Source organism: Stylophora pistillata, chromosome 5 (assembly GCF_964205215.1).
Source record: "Stylophora pistillata chromosome 5, jaStyPist1.2, whole genome shotgun sequence".
NCBI classification, from domain to species: Eukaryota; Metazoa; Cnidaria; class Anthozoa; order Scleractinia; family Pocilloporidae; genus Stylophora; species Stylophora pistillata.
The window spans coordinates 21,736,620-21,761,836 of record NC_142523.1 but is presented as its reverse complement, the minus strand read 5'-3'; the positions used below and the strand labels follow the sequence as shown (position 1 = coordinate 21,761,836).

Sequence of the window (25,217 nt, the reverse complement as noted above, 5' to 3'; positions counted from 1 at the left end):
TTTCCTCTGCAATTATCGACCCAACATTGATGACCGAATTTTGCATTCTTTCGATGGAATTCTGATTATTTCGATGCTTCTGGAATAGTCTCATTAGTTTTCCTCAACTTTGTTTTCAAACAGGACAAAGTTATCAACATCATCACGTAGAGGCCGTAAAATCTTCTTGGCTTCATTTATAATTTTCATATTGGCCGCCATTTTTAACTTTTCTACGATATAATTTTTTAAAACGCTTAAGACAGACTCATGATCATGGCTGGACAAATTGGAAATTTCTTTTAAAAAAGATACAGTAACAAGACGAGGCAATCGGAGCAACTTATTGATTTTCATTTCCAGATGCATTTAGGAACCTTTTCTATGGAGACTTCTCCTTTAAGCCTCTCGGCAACATCTTTGTTGATAGTATGATACCAATGGGCTTGTCTCTCTTCAAATTATTTAATTTGGCCATTATTTCTTACCTTTTTGTTTATCTTCAGTTTTCCGAATGTGCTGTCGAGTCCTTTCAAATCCTCCTGCTTAGAAAGGCTCTTTTAGCATAAATAGTATTTCGGATTCCATAGGCCAATGTCAGGGAAGTTTACAAAGCCTTGTTGGCCGGGAGGATGGGAAGAAGATCCAGTAGGACTTTTCAAAAAGGTATGTTTATACACTGTATGCAAGTATTTCACTTAATTGTAAATGAGTTAGTTTTAGGGACAGACCATTATATTTTGATGGGGAAGGGGGTTACACGATATTTTCGAATTGTTGGTTGGGCAGGAATTTTCTTCGATTTGTTTCATACATTTCTTTTGCCTGACTCGCTTTTTACGATACTTTTTGGCACTTTTTCTTGTGCATGAAAAATTTGGTAATGAAATTTTATTCTCCAACCCCCTTTAAAGAATAAAATGGTCTGTCCCTTACAACAGGCAGATACAAATTCCAATTGATTTTCGAAATGCAGATTTTTCAATATGATTCTGTTAAATCCTCCCTTTTTTTCTTTCTTGTAAAATTAATGTATCAAATGTGTTGTAACATGTGTAGTTGCCTTTGTTTGAATTTCTCTTTGGTTTACAAAGTTTCAATCGAACCAGTTTAATTTTTATTTCCATTGTTGAGGTTTATTACATATTCTAAAGTATGAGACAAAGGAAAATAAAAATCAAAATAGTTTAAATAACTTTTAACCAAATAAAAACCCACTGGATCAGTTAAGAGGATAATAAACTGTACCTGCAGTCCTTCCTCTTTTGATTTTGGTCTTAAACAGTTTATTGTACTCATACGCAGTTTTTAGATACATGAGTATTATATCAAAACGTTTAGTAAGTAAGTAATAAAGAGGCTTTATTTCAAGAGGGTAAAGTAAAGTAATTCAGAATACTGACAAATTTGTGGCCCTCTGAAAAGTAAAAATAGACATTAAATAAAAAAGCCTAAACCTAATAATAAGTGTTGAAATGAAAAAAAAAAAAAAATTAAAGCAAAGTTAATCCTGTATCATGTTTCAACGAGAATGCATTACTCTTTTTTAGCTGCCATTCGTGTCCATTTTTGAACAAAGCGACGAAAATAGGTAAACAATTCAAGAAATGCAGCTCAGGATATCCTAAAGCAACAGAGAGCCCGAAGCCATCTAGATATGGTAAATAATATTCAAAATTCAAGCTGTGTTGACTTTTTCTACCATCAAACACTATAGAAATGCTTTGAACAAGACCTGGCACCTGTAAGAGCTCTACTGGATAGAACCGATGAGGTTATCTCATCCTAAACCTTGTCTTTTAGTGACTTTCAGATCTAGTGTCATTGTGAATAATGTTGTTTAATTTATTTTTATACAGAAAAAGAACCAAAGAGTGAAAGTTCTGAACCTTTCTACGTCCTAGGCTGCAGAAGAAAAGGATCAGCATATGCAGTTTATGGCTGTAGACTTAGATTAAGAATCACATACTCTTTTGCTTTAAACTGTTTGAGAACTTAGGTTTTGAAATAAAAACTCAGTTAAATTAAGATTGCTGTTTCTATGTGGTAGCAAGTTAATAGCTTTAAAATAATACTTTCTAATAATACTATCTTAAAAGCTAAATGTATGTGTAATTGATTGAATGTTGTCTTTTCTTGTTATATGTGACAGCTTCATCTACAAGCTAAGTAAGGCTGTTCTATTGTCCTTAATATTTTAAATTTACATTGAACTGGCCCATGAATTTCAAAATGGGAGAATGTATCTACTATGCTATAATTGATCATATCTAGTATAGAATTTTTGAAGATCAGTTAACAAATTGAAAACAATCAACGTTTTAGGTATTTTTAGTTAGGCTTCCTGTTTCAATTTGTGCAGCTGTTTACCATGTGACAATATTTGACTTGTATTTGAAGATATTTATAATAATTATTTGACCAGTTAATCAAAGGCATTGGGTGTTTTACGCATTCTTAGAAAGGTGTTATGCTTACGGTTTTAAAGCGTTAGCTGTTTACCACGAGAATATTTGAATAGCATTTGAAGATATTTACAATATTTATTGAATCCACGGTGATGGTTTGTTAACAAATCGAAAGTGTTAATTGTTTCAGGCATTTTTGGTACGAAGCTGTTTACCACATGCCAATATTTGACTTGTTTTTCAATATATGTCTAATATTTATTCATTCCAAGGTAATCAGAGACAGACCAGTTAGCAAATCAAATGCATTATATATAGGTGTAGGCATTCTTGATTGTGATTCGGTACTATTTACTTGCTTTATTACTTTTTCAAAGTGTTACAGCGTAAGCTGTTGTGATAATATGTGACTAGGATCAAATTTTTATTTCATAATAGAGTAATATTTGCATAGTGCTGGACATACATGCATTATGGTTTTTCTTTTATTTCTCTCTTTGATTCCATCGTGTTGAACAAATCTGTCAACGTTTACTTCTGCCTTATTGAGAAAAAATGTTCAAAAATGGAATATTTGATTGCGTTTGTACATGGAAAATATAAAGCGTAAACTTGTATCTTTACCACAACAAAGTTTCTGCAAATGTTCACTTACACGTACTTTTAAAGGACGCGTAAAGAATAAGCAAGTTTAGTATTTTGCCTTCAATTCTTTCCGTGTAGACAATGGTCAGACATGACATTTGACTTCGCAGCAAACATGATCAAAGCGAAGCAAATGGGCTTTGCAAACCATGCAAATCCGTCCTTTAGTTCAGTAAATTTATCCATTTACGTTGTCTTTCCTGCAAAAGTAAAGTTGATTTTTTTTCGCATTTCCTACGCTATGTAGATGTGTGCAAACGTGCCATTTAATTTCTGTGCAAAGGAAAACAAAGCCAAGGAAATGTTTCTTTTGTTTCAACGTCTTTGCTTTATTTGTAATTGTATTACAAACACAAAGTTTGACTTACGCGCAAATACGATCAAAGTTGCTTGAAGATAGTATTTGCAACACATGTAAATCCATCTTTTCGCACAACAAATTTAACAATTTAACTCACCTTTACTGCATCAGTAAAGTTGTCGCAAATGTGCAGCTTCTCTTTACATTTTCCTTAGTATGTGAACATCGAGTAGGTAAATGGGGTATTTACCATCTTTGCTTTGCGTGCAAATATAATGCAGTAAAAAAAGAATGCACCTCAGCAAATATGAACAAAGTCGATCAAATGTGGTACTTCTCATTTACTACGATTTTGCTACGGTTGTAATTTCGTTTTTTAGTGCACTGATCGAAACCTTATGAGAGCAAGCAGAAACCAAAAAAATTGTGGATGCTCACTTGTGATAAATCATATGATAGATTGCTGTCTATTCATTAGTTTCACTTTTTTTTAGCGTTAGACCTAATTCTCACCTGAGGTCTTTTTATTGAGGTCCTATTTTTGTTCCACCTTTTGGTCTTTATACCCAACTTCTTGTCTTCTGGTTTTCTCTTTTTACCTCTCTTTTCGTAATCTAAATTAAATTGAAAAATATTGTTAAATTGATGTCATACATTCTGGCTATTGACCAACCTATATTTGTGTTCATCCCAATTAGAGCAGTCAAAACATTTTATGGCCTGAAGACGCAAATAACGGGGGCATTCTTTAATTTCCGCCAGAATCAAATATATAGGTGGTTTGCAACCAATCTCTAGGGATACAGGTTACAGTGGCGAAAGGAACAAGTGCTACTGTACGAAAAAAAGAAGCTAACGAGATATCTGTTGCCACCAACATAGCTGCAATGACGTAACGTACAAACCACCTATCTACATTATTAGACGTTTTGTTGTTTAGCATCGCTGCGTATTTTTATGAGGCTGTATTTTTAAGAGGCTGTATTTTGACGAGCCTTGAGGGCGAGTCAAAATACTAACAACGAGTAAAAATACATATGGTGAACGATCCTCACAGTAGATAGCGCTATTTAAGCAATAGCGAAAATCAGACCTGAAAAAAAAAATAAAAATCAGGCCTGTACGGGATTCGAACCACTGACCTCTGCGATACTAGTGCAGCGCTCTACCAATTGAGCTAACAAGCCAACTGGGAGCAGGTCGTTAAGTTGATTCGTAATAAACCCGTGAAAGTGATAAATCAGATACAATGAAATATATGAAGTTCATATATTTTGAACTGCGGTATTAGATACATATGGTGAACGATCCTCGCAGTAGATAGCGCTATTTAAGCAATAGCGAAAATCAGACCTGAAAAAAATCAGGCCTGTACGTGATTCGAACCACTGACCTCTGCGATACTAGTGCAGCGTTCTACCAATTGAGCTAACAAGCCAACTGGGAGCAGGCCGTTAAGTTGATTCGTAATATACTCAGCGATATTACGCACAAAAAAACCCTTTAATAAGAGATATAATATCCAACACGCCAAATTCGTCTTTCCTTACGGACGAATTTCGCAGATATTTCTGGAATACAAATATGGCGTGATATTTATACTCGTCTCACCCCTTCTTTATGCCAAAGGAAGCACATTTGGATGATAAAATCCAATACTATAAAAAAGGATCATCTTAGTATTTTACATCCTCTTGGAACTATCAATTATTATTGTAGAGCCAGCCTATTTTTCATTCTTTTTAAATAATACGAAAACTAAAAGCTAGGTCATAAATGATGATTTAAGATTTCAATTTAATATATAGACTACATAAATAATGAAATTTCTGTGGTAATAACGATGTTCGCATTACTCTAAAATTTTTAGGCTTGAAGTAAGGTGTGAAAAGCACGTGCAAGAAGAAAAACCAATCAAAACATACCTCTGGCCTCAATCTTTGCGTTGAGATTCTGCTCGGGTATTTTTCCCTAGTTGCAAAAGAGAAGCAACGGGATACATGTCAATTCCTATCCTTTTTATTTGGATATCTCTTATCTATACAATGTATACTTATAATTTAGGCTACACTTTCCTTTTGTTCTCCGTTATTTGCAATCATAATAATCTACGGACAAACCATGCTCCTTTCCTTTTGGATTACTAATCCATTTAATTATGCTTTGCAATTCCTTAGCAAGTTTTGGCCTCTGTAAATTAAGAGGACCATACCAACACGCCACCCTTCCCCTGTCACCCTTACATTTATGAAGCATGATTTCGATTACCATATCTATCATATTCCTTTGGCTTTACTAAAATCCTTATAGCCGTCGTCAGAATGCTTCTCACCCTTCGGGGCAGACGTTAAATCTTCTATATAATTTCTCAAATCGCCGGAGTCATGCTCATGATCATGGCTCAGTGGAAAAACTAGAAAATTCTCTCGAACAAAATATTGTAAGGAGACGGGCTTTCTTTAGCAACTTATTACCCTTTATTTCCAGATTCAGTTAAGAGCCCTTTCAAAGAAATCTTTCCTCCTTAGGTTTTCGGCAAACTTTTCTAAGATGTTGGTATATTATCATCTTTGTTGGTAAGATGAAATCTTTGAGCTTGTCTCTCTTCAAATTTCTCTATTTGTCAACCTTTTCTTACCCCTGTTTCTATTTCCACCTCTTCACTGGTGCTCTTGAGTCGTTTCCAAGTCTTCTGCTCAGGGATTTTTTCAGCAGCTTGTGTTTTTCCCTTGTTGAAAATCCTCTCTTTTTCTTTTTCAGCGGCCTTTTTTGCTTCCACGAGTAATTCTGCGTATGGATAACGTTCTTGCTTAAAAGCGTCTTCTTGTGATACCATCCTTTTTAACTCCTCTTTGATAAAATTTTCAGCAGCCTCCTTCCTTCCTCTGGCTACTTTAGCGTCTCTCTCATCTCCAATGCTCTCGACAATCATTATGTCGTAGGCTAAACGCCCGGCAGTTTCAATCACTTGCGCTCTTTTCTCAGGGTCCATTTGTCTTGCCTCCTTAATCCCTTCGTCTATGACTTTTTTCACATCTTTATCAAAGTTGATTTCTTCGTCATAAGTCTCCACCATGCCATCGCAAAATCCCTGTTCGTCCGCCATTGGCTGGTAAATATAAATTTTTTTAAAAGGGTTAAACTTGTTAGGTAAATTTGTGACCAATTAGACACTGGACACTTTTAACTTTATGAAATTGGGCGTGTTATTTTCAATTCAGTTAAGTCATTTTACCGTTATTTTTACTCTTGATAATCTTTTGCTCTGAAAGTAATCGAGTAGTAATCTTAAACAAGTTAAAAGAAGCTGGAATGTATGTGTGCGTGTGTTGGGGGGGAGGGGGGAGGAGGGAACTGAGACTAATCGAAAAAGAAGCCAAATATTTAAGAGGCCACGGTTTTAGCTAAAACCGTGGCCCCTAAAATATTTTTCTCAACTTGCCTTGCAAGTTTTAAATTTTTCAAAACTTCGCCTGTTCCTCTTGTTAAGTCCAGCCAAGCCTCTATGGTCATCGGCCCCGTAACCTTGGCTTATATATACAGGTGTTTAGTTATACTTGCAAAACTCCCAGAAGAAGTCTACGACAGTTAGACGAAACGCGTCGGAAAATGATTTCAGTTTCACAACTACTGTTCGCAGAAGTGCTGCTCTCTAGTCTATATTTAAATAATAAAAAAAAAGTTTTCAAAAAATTATTTAAAAACTGTGCTTCTGAGTATGTGTGTGTGGGGAAAATGGGGAACTAAGACTAATCAAAAAAGAAACCATCATCAACAAGAAAAATTTCTGGGGCAGCTAGCGCATTGAAAGGGACGCTGCCTTGAGCCATTGAGCTTTCAGCAGTTAAAGTAAGGGTTAACTTTATTTTGACCGAAAAATTCGAATTTTTGTCTCAACAAAATTTTTAGTCAGTTGGTCTGTAGGTCTGGCTGCTTATTACCTATATTAAACTTTTTTTAGCGATTTCAAATTCCGCGCTTACATTTGTTATCGTGGTTGCCATAGAAAAGGACAAATCTTTCCGTTGATTACAGCCAAATTAAATAGGCGCAAAAAAAGAACAAACAACAACAACATCAGCAACAGTTTATTACACACTCAGGCTTTAGTTACAATATTAAATAAAAGAACAGGAAATGATACATTTGTAAAAAAAAATTAAAGATAGGGATATTCTATAGTTCGTGCATGGAGGCTAAAAGAGGCGCGAGGTTATCGAGTCAGCCTCAAAAAAATCGCTATGAACACTACGATTAGTCTTGCTTGAGCTGGATAATGATGAAAAAGGCTACTTGATAACTATTTTCCAAAAGCGGATTGGATATTCTTGGATAATCCCTAAGACTAATTGGAAAAAAATGCAGAGATTGTGTACACTTGGTGAAGTAACTTCAATTGAGACCTTGCAAGGTAAAGATGAGAAGAGACGTTGCATGTCTAATTATGAATTTACTTTGACACAACGCGCAATCTGATGAGAATCTGTTGTTAATTTGCTTGGAAATTCAAAGAAACTGAAACATATCCCTTCTCTGAGAAATGGCTCCACACGGGGCGCGTTCTTAAATTTTAAATTATTGAGGGCCTTTGGTTTGGAAAAAACGAAAACGACGCTTTAAACGGGAAAAAAATAATGTGAAAGATTTTGTCTTTCTCATTAACTTTTACCAAATGTTGTTTTTCAAAATGCAGTTTAACTTATCTTTTGCGTCGTTCATGGAATTTGTTTTTCCCTGCGCGGTGAAAGCGAAAAAAGAAAAAAAATTCAAGACTCTCGCTAGACTAGATTTCCTCAAACATTTGTGAAAAAGAAAAGTTCAAGTACCAAGTTTCTCAGGGCATCAAGAAAACCGTAATGACAAACTGACAGATTTTCATTCAGAAATTTTCTTGAAAATCTTTTTTTACATAAAACGAAAACCGTTTGCAAAGTAAATGTGCACTCAAGATAAATAGTCGAGTCAAAAAGTACACACGAGTGACCACGAGTGGCACGAGCGACCACGAGCGACCACGTGGTGGTGTGGTTGTGGTGGCAGCGTGACCGAGTGGTCAGCCAGTCGGACTCGTAATCCGCTGCTCCTGGGTTCGAGTCCCGCTCTGACCACTATCTGGATTTGTTTCACGGTAGCTCCGAGTTCAAACTCTCGGCCATGCTTGTAAATAGCCAACTGGTTTGCCTCCAGCCAGTTGGGATACTTAACAATTTATGTTCAATTTGAATTATCTATTTCTGTTGTTTATTGTGGGCTTCCTGGAAAGTAGCTTGTAGCTAAGTGTGGTGCTACATTTAAAAATAAATAAATAAAGAAATAAATAAAAGTAAAACTTAAAACTTAACAGGAGTGACCACGAGTGATTACAGGTGACCACAGGTGACTTGGCCAAGAGTGATTACGAGTAACCACGAGTGACCATTATTTCCTACCTTCAGAGGCCGAAAAAATCGATTTTTTCTTTTTTGGAGTAGATTGAAGTTGCACATTTTAACTAACGTATACGGAAAAAAAAAAAGTAAAAATCTCAAAAAGCGTCCGACTTATTCAGAAATTATATTTTCAAATAAAATTTGATAAATCAGGAAGATGTCGTGATATCGTAGATGGGCGAACCCCCCTGGGAAATATTCGCGGCAATTTTATGTCATTTGCATACTTTGTTTACATCGCGCGCTTCACAAAATTCACACTTGGAAGTTATCTACTCGTGGAAAGTATTTTCTCGTGGATAAAAAACATACTTCAAAAGTAGATTTAGGTAAAGAAAAAGAAAAACACAGGCCCAAAGAAGAGAGAAATGACAACATTTTGTCATTGTCCTCGTTGAAAGCGACAAAGGCTGTTATTGTGGCCAGGAGCCTTCGACAAGCTAGGCATCCGCTGAAGATCGGCAGCATTCGATTATCCTTGGAGCAAGCAGCTTCAAATTAAAGTCCACACCACCGATGGTTGTAAAAATGATTCTTCGTCGGAATCTGACGAAACCGATGGAGAAAAAGAAGAATGCGACAGATTTACCCTTTCTGGCGCAGGCTTTTCCTTCGCCCGCTTCGTTGAGTACTAAATGATCAACAGAGTGAGATAAAAAGAAAAAAAGAAAAAAATACTTGACTGCTACGCGATACTTTTCCCGGGAAAACCTTGATGCATTGTCATTGACGCTAGGAGGTCTCGTTCTCTCATTGGTTCGCGGTTTCAGGAGGCGAGATAATCTCCTGGTGTGGCGCTAGTTGTTTACAAACCTTTCGGAGCTAAAATCTCGCATTTGATTTTGAGAGGAATACATACACTTTGAGCGAATTATGTAATTTGTGGTAATCTTAATTAACATAAATTGATATTTTGCCGGCACGTATCGGAGGATAAGGTATGTAGATTTGACCGATTTTCGTGAAACTTCGCCAACGCATTCCTGGGATGACCACGAACTAAAGTGTGTCAGGAAATTTTAATAGGATGTTACTAGAACTGGAAACGGAGAACGGGGAACTGGAAACAGGAAACGGGAAACGGGAAACGGGAAACGGGAAACGGGAAACGGGAAACGGGAAACGGGAAACGGGAAACGGGAAACGGGAAACGGGAAACGGGAAACGGGAAACGGGAAACGGGAAACGGGAAACGGGAAACGGGAAACGGGAAACGGGAAACGGGAAACGGGAAACGGGAAACGGGAAACGGGAAACGGGAAACGGGAAACGGGAAACGGGAAACGGGGAACTGGGAACTGGAAACGGGAAACGGGAAACGGGAAACGGAAAACGGGAGACGGGAAACGGGAAACGGGAAACGGGAAACGGGACACGGGACACGGGAAACGGGAAACGGGAGACGGGAAACGGGAAACGGGAAACGGGAAAACGGAAAACGGGAAAACGGAAAACGAAAACGAGAAACGGGGAGCGGGGAACCGGGAACGTGTGTAGAGCGGTAACCGCCTGACAATTCAAAATGCATGCATACATACTTTATTGAGACTCCCTTCAACGGGGCTTTTCGGTCACAATGTTAACTAGCATATTTACTGTAATTTAGTTAAAATCAAATGTGTCTAAAACCAATCAAAGTATATCCAAATTTACTACTTATGGAACATATTGTTGAAAAGTTTCCGCTTAAAAATATAAATATCTTTAGTATTCCTAATGTTGTCAGGTAGACCATTCCATTCCCGTGGGCCGCGAAAATAAAATGCCCTTTGTCCCATCGACAATCTACATCGGGGGATCATAAAATCATTACATCCCCTTGTGTTCCTATTGTGAACTGCTGAACGCTTAACAAAATATTTACGTAAATAGTCTGGAGCTAAACCATTTACACCTTTATATGCTAAAACTAAATCATTAAATAAAACCTTTTCTGTAACATCTAACCATCTAAGAGATCTCTGCCCCTGTGAGATATGGTCAAATTTCCTTAAACCTAATAGAACTCTGGCAGCAAAATTCTGTACCAACTGTAGTTTGTGTAGATTACACTTAGATGTGTTCCCCCACACTGAGGAACAATAAAATAATTTACTAAAAACAAAGCTATTTATAAGTAATAAAAGTGTTTTCTTATCTAAAAGGTGCTTAGTTCTTCTTATCTGTACTAACTGGTTCATGCAACTAGAGGCTGTTTTAGTAATATGCATATCATAGTTAAGATATTGATCAACACATACCCCAAGATCCTTAGCAAACGAAACTGGTGAGATAGTCTTGCCCAGCAGAGTTAAGGAGATATGCGGTAGCCTCTTAAGAAGTTGTGCTGAGCCAACAACCACCAATTTTGTCTTCTCGGGATTTATGAGTAAAGAATTCTCTGCACATCATCTACTGATGTTCCTAAGATCATGATTTACGGCGACTATAGCACTTGATGAGTCTGATATGGGAAATTTAAAATGCAATTGACAATCATCAACATACGCAGCGGCTTGACTGTGGGTAATAGCACTGATTAAACCATGAATGTAGACAGTAAAAAGCACAGGACTAAAGATTGACCCATGAGGTACTCCGTTTGTTGAAGGTAACAATTCTGAGACTGAATCTTCATATCGTACTCTCTGATATCTACTGGATAGATAGCTACTAAACCAACAAGCTGCAGAAGTGTTGAGACCCAGTTTCCGTAGTTTTCTTAATAACAGATTATGATTAAGGCTGTCAAAAGCTTTTGACATATCAAGCAGTACTAATAATGACGCTGCTTTTTCATCAATTGCTTTCAAAATGTTATCTGTAACATTTACGAGGCGGAGTAAAGGGAACTAAAAGGGTCTGGCAACTAGTAGTACGTGCTCTTCGAACACGATCGTCGGAGCAAAAAGCATGGACAGTAAGTGTAGGTTTTATTGAAGGATTTTACTTTGAAATGTTGAGTGCCTCATAAATTTAGTTTTTGTCTGGCACACATTGCAGGTTGCATAGAAATCAAATCCTCGGAGAGGTGAGTATCTTACAATTCATGCACAACATTTGAACGATCAACTCAGAACTACAAGCTCGCGACATTTATTCTTATATTCATCGAGTAATTGTACTGCAAGGTAATGAAGTTTACCTCCAATATATTCACCGTTACAACCTAGCAATGTCAATAATGTTGTAAAGCACACAGCTGAATGACTTTCACGCCCATCATGGGAATCACTTTCTCTTGAATATGATCAATGCAGTGTAAATATTATTGTAAGCATTAGCATGAATGTGAATTCATACACCTAAATTCTTCAAGACATAACTGATATTTTCCTGTTAAATTAAGTGTTAATAAAAGTTCTGTCAATGTTTGATTTCTCTATTGTTTACATGGAAGTTTATGGGCCGATACAAAGATATGTACCTGATGTTATTTTGCGGTAAGGTAAGCAGATATCTGCATGTAGTAATTTTAGTAACTAGGTTGGTTATTACGTTTCCTAGCTCATTTCTGTTAACCTAAGATATTACCTCCTTGCTACTTATCTGCAAAAAATGCTGTTGGGCAATGCAAACAACCAACATACCCAAACTCTACCAAAAGATGCAGATTTCAGGAAGGAAAAAGAAAGAGAGACGTCAGAACAAATGGTGGCAGCCATTGTAGAAACGTTGACTTCTAATTCTCGCCTCGGAATACTAGGCTTCGTGGCTTCGCCTGGGCAATAGTTAAATAAAAGCGAGTCGTCTAATTTAGCTGCAAGCAGTGACCTAGCTGTAAAATCAGTGTTTATAAACATCGTTTACTACGCCATTTTGAATTCTCAGGTGGGTTACCGCTGTACACCCGTTCCCCATTACCCGTTCCCCGTTCCCCGTTCCCCGTTCCTCATTCTACGTTACTACTTTTAGTAACATCCATTTTGATATTTGAATTTTTTTTACGTGGTGTCCATTTACTCAACACGCTTCGCATATTTTTCGCTACTCTAACTTGAGATGCGAATATTTAGACAACCAATCAGAATATCGGAAAAGCCTGACACACTTTTGTTGATTGATGCCTTGTGAATGAGACTGTGCAGCCATTTTTCTCGTGCCGCGGGATCCGATACCCGATTAATTCAATAGAAGAACCCTCGGTCGTTTGACGCCGTACCGGCTCCTGACACTTCCTAACTGAAAAAGTCGCCTAATATATATTTTTATCGTAAACTGCATTTATTAAGCTTTCTTTTGATGTATAGTTTGTTAGGGTTTTCTTCAAACTATAGCGCGTACGAATTTTTTTCCCGAAGAAAACCCGCGAAGGTAGGAAGTAACCTTAAGCCATGGCTTAAGCTTTAAGAACAAGGCTTCTTTTACATATGAGGGGCTTGTCCTTAGGTTAGGTTTATCACTGGACCTCCAGGAACTCTGATAGATAAGAATGGACTCCATTGGACCCCGATAGTCTCCGTCGAATTCCATCTGTCAATTAACAACATTTCCGGTACTCTTTTGTATTATGACTTCCGTTTATCTTACTTCTGTTGGAAGGTGTCACGAATACAATTGTACCTCTTCCATCGGAAAACTACCTTTTCTATCGTATTGAACATGTATGTAGTTACTCGCGCTCACCTGTGGTCGCTCGTGTTTACTATTAGACACGGACATGATTTACGGTTTGCTATGCGTGATTTCAACATTCGTTTGATTGATAGTTTTTTGCCAAGTCCACGCGTTTATTAAAGCACTTTCCATAAATTTGTAATGAGAACTCTATGAAAGCTTAATTTAAGTAGGGGCAATAGGAGCCAATTTGGGTAAAGGAAAATAGTATATCGCGAGTTAAAAAAAAAACCAAAAAAAAACATATAACTGAACGGCGTTTGGTGTGCACAGCTCGATGTTGTTGTCTTTCGATTTTGTTGCTTTGGTCGTAATGCGGTTTAATGATGATAAGTAGGGCTAAGCTCTTCCAATGAAATAAATTTTATTAGCAAACTTTCTTCAACTGACCTTCATTTAACTGAGAAAGCTCCCGAAAATATCAAAATTGCTTCCTATGCCTACAAACTTTCGAAATAGATACAATGATCGCTAGACACACAGTGTGGCAAAAAATTCGCTTCTCCTCTTTTAAGTTGAGTTATTCTTTATGAATACCTTATAGCATATTACTTGGAAGACTAACTTGATATATACTTCGTCAAATATATGTTTTTCGGAAAAAACATTCGGACTTTGACACATGGTACGGCCGCGAACTCGGTCAGTAAGAGGTAACTAAAAAAAACATGTTGATCCACTTGGTCGATGGCGCCGTATGATAAGATTTTGCCGCAGAACTATGTTTTCCGAGAGAATGTTAGGAGCTATGAAAATTCATTAAAAATATATCGGGATACAATAGATAAAGAAAACTCGATTATACATCAGCATGAACAAGTTTATTTGCGTTCCTTTCACACGTAACATTGTCAGAATTAGCAAAAATCCGCTTTTCGTTAAGCAGTCGGATGTTTTATTAGCATTGTAGTGGTCTATATAATAATTCTGAGGTCAAGACTCACTAATAATAATAATAAAAAAATTCCTTCTGTCCGTAAGTTAACATGCTTTCTAAATTGCAATTGCCATCATTACATGTGATAGTTTAACGAAGGTTGATTCATAATAAAAAGATTGGTTGAAATCATCCATATCTCGCTATTGTCGCTTAAACTAAGGTTGAACTAAACAAAATAACTACTAGGTACTTGCGACATTTGTTCATAGTATATACCAACGGAGATAAAAGCTTATTAAACATTGATTAAACCAAGATGTAAAAAGAAAAAAAAAGAAAAAAAAAACCGCGCCGTTTTGAAGATATCGGACGACCCAATCTCAGACCAACAGATTTGTTCGTTTATTTAAGTTGTTTCTTATCTTCTTTTGGAAAGCGCCCGTTGTTTACTGTCATCTGAATTTTATTGATACTTTGGAACAGCACTGCATAGCAAGCGCGAGCGGTTGTAATGGTTCGAAGGCTTGTCTGTTGAGATTAAAGGCCGTTTACACGGCAGAAAGATCGGGTACGGACTTGTCAAAAAAGGAGTACGGATCTAACATTTTTGCCCGTGTAAACAATCCGTACCATGTTTTGGGGGATGAGTACGGACCCGTGTTTTTTTCTGGTTTTGGGGCCATAGGCGTCTATGGCCGGGTCCGGACCAATTTCTTGAATCACGCGTCGCCATTTGTTAACAAGAATTACCGTATTTACTCGAATAAGCGGCGCCCTCGATTAAGCGCCGAACCCGCGATGCAGCGCTTATTCGAGGAACTCCGTATAACCAGGAAAAACACTATAAAACAATTTTAACACAGCATCGGCAATTCATATTCTTTAAATGTGATGTTCTTAGGTCAAAGTGACTGTATTTCTCTGCTTGGGTTATGAAACGCTCGGGGTCTTTTCACCACATGAATTTCTCTCTTAATTCTAGATTTACTATCAGTTTAGCATCAGTCCATAGGAAAATTGACAGATAGAAAGTGCACCGTTGAATAAAAATATAGAAAAAGTTAATTTGTCTGGTGTAATTTTTGAATAAGCGCCGTCCTCGAATGAGCGCCGCACTTGTGGCGCGAAAAATTAAATAAGCTGTATATACTGTAGTCCCATGCAAGAAATTGGTTGTGTCCCCAAGAAACTGCAGTGTAAACGCAACCTTGCTAACTTGGCCCTTATGCCTCTTTTTGTCCGACCCGTGAGAAAACATCATCCGTGTAAACGGCTAAAATTATGCGCTCCGTACTACTTTTTTAACACGTCCGTACCCGATTTTTCTGCCGTGTAAACGGCCTATAAGCCTCGTGAATTTAAGGCCACAGGAAACACTTAAATGGACTCACTGCGAAGGTTGCGGTCCTGTAGACAATTCGTGTTCCCTGTATTACCAGTCTGATTCGGGTTATTCGAAAGATGAAACAAATTAGTCAAGGTCTGATTTTCTCACTTGTTATGATCATTAATTTTTCGACCCTCTCCTATTCTCTACTGACAGGTATTATGCAGTGCATGTCGGATATCAGCGTTACACTGTGCAACTTTTTGATGAGGATAACATTTAGCGGCGTCTCTTTTACATTATTCATTCCTCTATTCTCTAACGGTGCCGGCTTTCTAACGTGTGAAAGGTAATTAAAAGACACGAATCAAAAGCAAACAAAATTGAAACTATTAACGCACAAGGTTTGATTCTACTTCAAGCTTTCACAATTGATTTTGCAGTGTTCCCTTTCGGGTAGAGATAGAAACGAACTTATCAATTTGGTTATATATAAACAAGTTTCTTTGATTCAATGTGATCGAGTCCCTCTGACACACGAAAAGCCCATTGTCCCCAATGTACGACCAGCTGTATCGTTTCAAGGCCTGCTATTCTTTTCATCATTTCTACCACTTTTAGTATCGCGTCATCGAGCTTGTTAACGGCAATTTTATCTTCACGTCTTTCTTCCCTCCACCATTCGTTCGCTAGCGTATCGACAAAAACTTTTTCTCTTATGAATTTTTTTGTAATGACATCACGGATCCTCTGCATTCCAGGACGAAGATTCTCAGGCATTTTTCTTTCATTTTTGAGCGATTTTAAAATATCACGCATTACTGCACCCACTCGGACCGAAAGAGCAGTTTTTGCTCTAACGAATCCTTCAAAGTCTTCATAGTTATCGTAGACTCGACCATCTGGGGTGTACACAGTGCTTTGTTCTATGATTTCCCTTACTTGGTCGGTCAAAGGTGCGGCCCGAAGCACACAGTCTACGGGCAGACCACCACGTGAAACCTCATTTACAATATTCTTACTTATAAGATCTTCATAAGTATTGCTTTGCAAATAAACCTCACCGAAGGTTTCGACAAAATCTTTTATCATCTTACTGTAAAGGTCTCTTGTATCATTGTAAATGACATGATGGCACTGTGTGGGGTCTGGTAACGCCATATGCTTGTTTGTCTTCTTCAGTATCTACTCCCTTGATTGTCGTTCAACATCTTCCTCTTTTAACTTTCAAGAAGCCGTCTCTTTTTCCTCTTCTGTATCTTCACCTCGGCGACGATGTAGTGAATACAGTCGTCTCTTTTGGACACCAGTCAATTCCTTAAATCAGGGCTTTTGCAACACAACTGTGAGGACGGAACGATTCCGTTAGGAATGATGAAACGAAAATAAGTTTAAAATCAGTCCAGTTTTTTGCTGGGATACAATCTGAATTCTTTGTTTTCCAGTATTTGCTTGTATTGGCTGCATGACTGCATGATACTTCTTCAAAAATATGTTCGCGACTACCGAGTCATAGCAAAAAGAAATCGCTTGGCTGAAGAATCGGAAGGGATTGTATTGCGACTGGGTGTTTCGACGTGGATGCGTAGAACGGGACTAACAATTGGGCAAAATATAGTTTAATTAGCAATTGTTCCCCATTCTTCTTAACCCCAAATCTTACTCATGTTAAAAAGCGATAAATTTTCCATGCTATATGGAAATTCAGTTGGAGATATCCGAAGATTACAAAAATGTATATCTTCAAACCTCTTAACTTTTGTTTAAACGCACTCGTGGATCACTACCTCATTACATGTAAACAAAAGCTTTTAGGGTCTCAAAAACAAAATATCTTGAATGAATAAAGAGAAATAGTGTGGCGATGAATTTCGTGGTTGCAAAAGTTGGTCGACAACATGCCACGCGGCCTAAAAACCTCTTGTAATTTTAATAATCCTTCACAACAAGTAATTAAGACAGTCGAAACGTTTTTGAAACGTATTTGTTTACAAAACTAATCAATGCAGCTTTCATTTATTAATATCTGAATTATCCAAAGCGATTTGTACTTTGTAAAACGTTGTTTTCAGTTTTACTATAAAACACTCTTAGTAAGTTTTTGCTAGTCCGTTGAAAATGGCCCTCAAGAACGAATTTTTGTGCTGGATCGCTTATCTTTAGCTTCGTTGCAATTTTTCATTAATATATCTTACTAATCATCTTAAACGAATCAAAGTTTAATGTCTTTACGTGGGGCATGGCTACACACATTGCCCGAGCCAGAGGCTCATGTATGAAACGCAAGACAACAACCCACCCATCCCACCCCAGGGGAGGACATCCGTCGCACAGTAATCTCGTGCGTGGGAAATTAACGTCGCCTATCCCTAACCCTGCAGGAGACGGGACCTCCTTTTATTCGTCCCTATCCGAGAAGACTAGAATACCTAAACCATTTCTTGATGTTATAGAAAGGCAGCATATTTTTCTCAACTATTTTGAGACCTTGAGTGTTGGTCCGGCCGGGGTTCGAACCCTCCACTTCCCGCACATCAGTCCAGCGCTCTTGTTTCACCAGCTGGCCAGCAATGTCAAGTAAAGACTTTAGCCACGACCTTTGGCCGATAAATAACATTAACTCCCTCTTCGCTCTCTCTCCCTCCCCCCTCTCCACAATCTCCCCCTCTGTCCCCCAAATCACTTAAGTGTTTCCGCAAAAATTGATCTCAGTCTAAATACATTTTTTCGTTCTAAATTTGTTTTTAAAAAGATTTGGACGCAGCCTAAAAACCTCTTTTTGATTTAATAATCCTCGAAAAGTAACTCAAAAAGTTACAAACGAGAGATATTTGCAGTTAACAGTTATATTAATCAATTTGACTCTTATTCATTTAACAAATGATTTCTCCAAAACAGTTCGTTCGTTTGTGAAACGTTGAGGGTAGTTTTGAGATCTCGTATAAGTATACTTAAAGTTATTCTTTGCAAGTTTCTTGAATCTGGACACTTCTACCGTAACTTGAAAGACAGAAACTGAGGGAATTTGATGACTCAAAGTCGCAGTATATCCCCCTGTGTCTAAATCTTCCAAGATTAATCATCGTTGGAAGTAAACAATGGTATCTGTAAAATCTCTGAGTTTTTCATATAAGAAGATCGCGAGTGTTTGCCATGCCAGTGCTGTTGTTCAATCAAGAGCGTACATGCGCTTTTTTCCTCTCCAATTGACAGGTGTCAAATCGTGATAGATAATTATTAAAAAAATGTTTCAAAGTTTGCTTGGAGGCCTTTTTGAGTTACCTTTACTATTGCGTAAATTAAAATGTTTTGGTGAAGCCTCTCTCTTTAAATTTGAATAAGCTCTGTATGCTTTATCATCTACTTGTTTAAGAAATTCAGCTCGGTTTACTTGTATGAAGGATCTCGTAATTAGACGCGTAATTGTAGCCCTAGATCATTCGAGTTCTATTTTGTTAGGTGTTAACAAATAAATTAAAATAGATATGATATTTACCAGACGCGAGGTCCTCAATGGGAAACACTGTGCCCTCTGTCCTGAGTACCGCTCTCGGCCTACGGCTTCGGGCGGTATCCAAGACCTCAGACAGACTCATCAGAAGAACATTCGAGCAATTCTTCGGTAGATATGCTAAACATTTTGTAATAGGAAGTGAAACAGAGTTGGAAAAAGAAATTTGGATTGCTTAAAGTAGCAATCAGAGATAGCTATTAATAGTAAATGATAGATGTGAAATCGTCGAGTCTTTGATGTACTAATGTAGTTCTCTGCTGTGTGATTGCCGGCTCAGCTAGAAAATATTTTCAATAATGGCGGACGATTTTTGGGCGGATATTGAAAGAAGATTTTTTTTCGAGATTTTTTCGGCAAATTGTGTTCGCACTGAACCTATTACAGCTTTATGTAAACAATTAGACCCGAAATAAAATTGTGATTTTGAGTATAGGGTGTAGGTTCCAAACAAACATTTCATGACTTTAACATGAAGAAACTCGTAGTTGTTACCAGGTCGAGCGAGTGATCTTGCTCGGCCATGTGTATGATGATTTTGTTCTGAATATTGTGAATGTGAATCGTTTTCATCCTATCGATTTCGACGAACATTTTTCAGTTATTTTGAGAAGAAACCTTCAGATTGTTTGTGAGTGTTCGATATTTCGGTTTACTTGGACTTTGTATACTTTCATTTTGCCTTTATTTTGCTTCGCGTTTGCAAGTTTCGATTGTGTTATTATACTTTCAGAAACATATTTGTATGCCGTTTATTTCGATGAACCTGGATTAAAGACTCTAAAATTTACCGATGGATTTAGCGGTTACATAGGGGGCACTCAAATAGTTCGTTGAATTCTGTGAGAGTTTGAAAACGCTGCAAAACACGATATTTCCGATTCTCAGCTATTTTAAACAATCAGAGCTCATTCTTTTATCGAAAAGCGTCGGTTCTTGGTTCTCGGTTTTGGTGTTCATTTAATACGGAGTTTTGGTTTTTTAGCATTCGGTTTTCGACAAATAAATTAACAAGTTTTCGGATTTAGAATTCGAAGTGGTATTTCGTTTTTTCCTATTGGGTTCCGGTTTCTTTTTGATCTGAACAGTAATTGTGCGCCTCGACCGAATAGCCGCGAAACCTCTGCTCCACTAGTTAGCATTTTATCGGATCCATTAGAATAACTGGGGTGTGAAAATTAATCGGTTTTGCCTACGGTTTCGGTTTCGATCAATTTTTTTTTCAGTTCTCCGGTTCTGGACGATTTTTTTATACGGTTGAGCGGTCTCTATTAGGCCCCAATCCCCAATCCCCCTCCCTTTTGTCAAAAAAAGAAAGAGAAGAAAAAGAAAAATCTGAATCCTTAGCACGCAGAAAGCTTTTTCTTACCTGCTTTAGAACTTTGATTTCCTGTCTATTATCAGAGGTGTGCTCAAATCTGCATACTGAATTTAAACCGCAGTATGTAAGCTCTTTATTTCCCAACCCAATAATGCTATTAATTATTAAATTGCTAGAGGGGTGCCATAAAATCATGTGACCACTTTCATAAATGGTTGCGAGATTAATATTCTTTTGTTTAAAACTCAAATTAGCCTTTCTGGCCTCACTTTAGATAATATATTCCTTCGAATTTTGTACAGGAAAACGAGGCCAGAAAGGCTAATTCAAATTCAAAGAAAAGATTATTAATCCAGCAGCCAAAGTAATTGTTGCGTTACGTTGTTTAATTTCACCAACTGGCTTGATGACGTAAATTGGCCACTGCACAGAAGACAACACATCTCTTTTTATCACTTGCACTGACATTATGACAGATTCTGTTCATGTTACTTTCATGTAGAACAATTTCCCAAAGTCAGTAGAGACCAAATTTTGAAAGACAAATGGAAGAGTATTAATTTCTTTGTGAGTATTTCGAGCAACGCGGCAACTGGAGAATACAAAAGTGTGACGCAATGTTTATGATCGGGTTTTCAATCAGTAAGTATTGATGATATCCCATGGAGTGAATATGAATAGGACAATCTGGCTGAATAATAGACCAGTTGTTTCTGAGACGCTAGGTACGTGGCGAGTAGGTGGGATAGGGACCTGTTTCTCCATTTTTTATGAGGACAGTGAAATTTATTAGCGAAGTTGACAACTTTTAGCGATTACTTTTGTCACAAAACTCTTTCCGTAGCAGTATTCCGGGTATTCATGAATTTGGCTCGCACAATGACTGTTATTAATGAATCCTATTACTTGTTTGACTCCTGCTGTTATGTTTTTTTTCTTTCACGTTGTGGGGAACATCGTGTTCAAAACATTGGAAGACTCAAGGGTCAGGTTGAGACTCAGCAATGGAATAAAAAAACAAAACAAAGCAAAAGAAAATGGGAAACCCCCCTTATATAATATTTCTTTTCATATTTCACTCTTTTAATCATCATATTCAAACAAAGGCTGGTGACTTTGTAAAGGAAAGAATTTCATTTACAAGACAATCTGTTTTTATCAACTGAGTTGATGATTTGAATTAGCTAACGTGAAGAGTTTTAAAGCATATTGTCCACCATAACATATATCCAGAAACACGATATTTCAGATTCTCAGCTGTTTGAAACAGAGTTCATTTTTTCATTAAAAAGTAGAATTGCCGGAGTCTTTCACTGATTCAAAAAGCTTCGGTTTTTCGGTTTTCGCTTTTGCTGTTCATTGCGGTTTGCGGAGTGTTTGCTTTTTTAAGCATTTGATTCTCGGTTTTTGACAAACATGCTGACGTGTTTTCGGATTTGGAATCCGATGAGGTTTTTCGTTTTTTTCCTAATTGGGTTCCAGTTTCTCCTCGATCTGAACAGCAATTATACACCGAATGCAAATATGGAGTCCAGTTTGAGTTGCCATTGTTTTGGACTGATTAGCCTCTCACACATGTAATGATCCTTTTGTATTTCCACGTGAAGACGAGGCTAGTCAGTCCAGAACAATGGGAATTCAAATTGAACGCCATATTTGCATTCGGTGTATACACCTCAACTGATCCCGGATAGCCGCGAAACGTCTGTATCCTCCAATTATTAGCATTGTATATGATCGATTTGAATAACTGGGATATAAAAAATATCGCTAAAAGAGAGAACATATGGGGCGAAGTTTAGGCCTGGAAATTTGCTTGAAAGTGGAAATAAAAATCAATGAAACTTTCCATGTGGCGATTTGTTGTTGTTCTTAATATGTACACGAAGTTTCGGGAAAAATACTCTTCTTCACCTTCTCTTCATAGTAGAGGGACAAGGTAGGAGGCTGACGGCAGCGTCGGGGACTAATCAACCCTCAATCCACCTAATTTTTTTTTTTCGCGAAAATCCAATCCAGTCGCCAAATAAACACGCCCGGCTCGTAGAACAATATTGGCCAGAATCGGGAATATTGGCCTGAATCCATTCTTTTCCAACAGCCAATCACGCACAGAGATTGATTCTGGCTAATATCCCCGAAGGTGTAGTCGGATGGTGAGTTTTACCTTTGAGCAATCTGGGACTCCCCTAACGGGTACTTAATTATACTCCTCACCAGGTGCCCCGAGCTCAGTACCAGTTTGAATTTGACAAGTTGTTATGTCAACGGTTTCGGGCCGCCATTCTAGTGGGTTAACGTACAAGTTTTACGGAGCCTGCTGGCTTCGCGTCTGAAGCTGGAGCTGCTTTAGTGGATTCACGGTTTAGAGTTATTCTTGTTCTATTTAACCATGTGCACGCGGCATAAACTGTAAACTCCACGTTCAATTCCTATTTTCTTCAGAGTTCCACAGCGTCGTAAATCAGCCTCTCTACCTGTGTCGCTCCACGTCGCTTTGAAATTCTCTGAAACTTTGCAGAAAACCCTTTGCGAACTTTACAAACTAACTTAGATACTAACTCCATAAACTAGAGTTCCAAAGTACTTATTCATAAAAAAAAAATAATAATCCAAACAGGTCCCGTGCACGTGAACGTGCTGGAACTCGCATTGCTGGAATTCACGGGCTACGTTCTTAAAATATTTTAGTGGGCAGATACAAATAAGACACGACACAAACAGTGAGCCTGGGTTACCTCTGATGATATATAGATAGGGAAGAATAAATGGAGGTCCCGTCTCCTGCTGGGTTAGGGGTAGGAGACGTTAGTTTTCCACGCACGAGATTACTGTGTGATGGATGTCCTCCCCTGGGGTGAGATGGGTGGGTTTGCTGGAGCTTAAACCTCGTAGGGGACCCATGTCCTATTGTTTCTGCTCCAGTACTTGGTACAAATACTCGAATAACTAAATAAATAAATAAATAGAAAATTCAGTCGGAGATATCCGAAGATCACAGAAATGTTGATCTTTAAACTTCTGAACTTTTGTTGAAAGGCGTTCGTGGATCACTATGCCATTACGTGTAATACAAAAGCTTTTAAGGTCTCAAAAGAAAAATATCTTCTATGTCGGTGGTTGGTTGCATTTTAAATTTCATTGCCGGTGGCCTGTTAAAGTTTTCGATCTTTGTCGGTTGTCGGGGTAGATCTCAGTTAATAAGTAAAAATTCATGCTTATTAATTATTCATATTCGTTGGGTAATTCGTACGCTCGAGTGCCGTATACTGTTTGGGTAACGAACCCACGCTCCTAATCTGTCATAAAGAAAGTTTAATGACAGGAAATTCTATGGTAAACCGAAGCTTAAATTTAAAGTGGCTACCTCCTTGGCTATAATGCTGAATCCAACCATTTGCAACATTCTAACGAAGGGCCTACCGCACCAGCGAGAAAATTGTTTATTAAGGGCCTGTTCGCTGTACGCGAAATTTTGTTTGTTTTGCGAAAAAATATCTCAACGCGTAATCATTTCAATTTTTCTAACAAAACCAGAAGGTATTGTTGACCAGCCGCAATCACGTTTTGCATGGCAAGCACACAGCAAAAGAAGGGTGATTAAAACATTTCGTAGGGGCATTTCACTTTGCGATCAGTCCATATGTCTTCTTCCTTCCTCTGTGATGACGTTGGATGGCACACATTTCCTCTGGTTGTTGTTGTTTACCATCGAACGAAAGAGGTCAGCTGAGTAAGATCTTCAGTTCTTCGAATTCCCCAAGTCGGATAGATTAGCATAATGGCGTTAGTCATGCTTTTGTCCCTATGCTGGTTTTTGTAGTTAATCCACCTACTCTAGTCCGCAGCAGCTCCAGCGAATACGCCCATTACAGTTTGAATCGCTCTACCTATATTCATAGAGTTTCTTCGCAGTAGCAACGGGAATAGCTACATTGAATAAAATTACAGTGAAATATAGTATCGGTGTTATTTTTGGCTTTTAACTGAGTTTTAGCAGCTTCGACATTACTAGTGCGAGTGCAACAGAGGAGACAAAAATTTTTCAATACAAAATTTAACCTTTGATTTTGTCGGGACAATTCTAGGTTTGCCTGCTAGTGCGGATAGGCCCTAAATAAATGAATCCATTCTTTACTCGACATCTTCCGTCGCTTTGCCGACTGCTAAAGGTCCCTAAAGGCCCGTATAAACGGTTTCAACATCATTTTGTGACCAACATTCGTTCGAAAAAAGTTGAACGGATGTTGGGCAAATGTTGAACGCAAAAACAAAATTGAGCGGCTGCCTTTTTAAAGGCCTTACACCGTACAAAGGTCTTACAGAGGCCTTACAAAGGAAAAGTAGAATCGATGTTGAATGAAAGTTTAAACCGATTTAAACTTGATTCAACACGCTTTCAACAGCTTTCAACATTTTTTACGTTTCCAACAATGTTGAAAAAACGCAACGAAATTTAGGTTCACAAATTGTTGAATGCATGTTGAGGCAAATATTGAAACCTTTTAAAGGGGCTGTAATACTGGCTAACTTTCTTCAATTTGAAACTCATTCAGTACAACATACTGAATGAGTTGTTAATTATGATACTCATTTTGAGTATGATAAACAAAGAAAGTTAAAAGGTAGCTGATGGGCTAATTTTGTACTAGTTAGTTCATTCCAGATTCTTTATTGGCTTTCCAAAAAGGTTTAAGGCTGTGTTGAAAGTGAAATTTTTCATCAATTTGGCACCATCGTCCCCCTTTCATGATGAAAATCATGTTTAAACACTAAGAGATTACCCTTATTCGGTGAAGATTCCGTTTGTACTAAATCCC

The 25,217-nt window shown here is 37.8% G+C and overlaps 2 protein-coding genes across 2 annotated transcripts; both read right to left on the bottom strand.

Moving 5' to 3' along the window:
- Positions 1-957: 957 nt before the first annotated feature.
- On the bottom strand, positions 958-20,488 carry LOC111347655 (uncharacterized). The gene is made up of 5 exons (XM_088761340.1): positions 20,446-20,488; positions 5,972-6,442; positions 5,259-5,304; positions 3,847-3,947; positions 958-3,232 (listed from the first exon to the last, which is right to left on the bottom strand). The coding sequence occupies exons 2-5, from the start codon at positions 6,437-6,439 to the stop codon at positions 3,197-3,199; spliced, it is 651 nt and encodes a 216-aa protein (XP_088617466.1). The 5' UTR covers positions 6,440-6,442; positions 20,446-20,488; the 3' UTR covers positions 958-3,196.
- Positions 14,158-19,305, bottom strand: LOC148730800 (uncharacterized). Its single transcript, XM_088761339.1, has 2 exons — positions 19,062-19,305; positions 14,158-16,908 (listed from the first exon to the last, which is right to left on the bottom strand). Exon 2 carries the CDS (start codon positions 16,724-16,726, stop codon positions 16,052-16,054), a length of 675 nt encoding a protein of 224 aa, XP_088617465.1. The 5' UTR covers positions 16,727-16,908; positions 19,062-19,305; the 3' UTR covers positions 14,158-16,051.
- Positions 20,489-25,217: the final 4,729 nt, after the last annotated feature.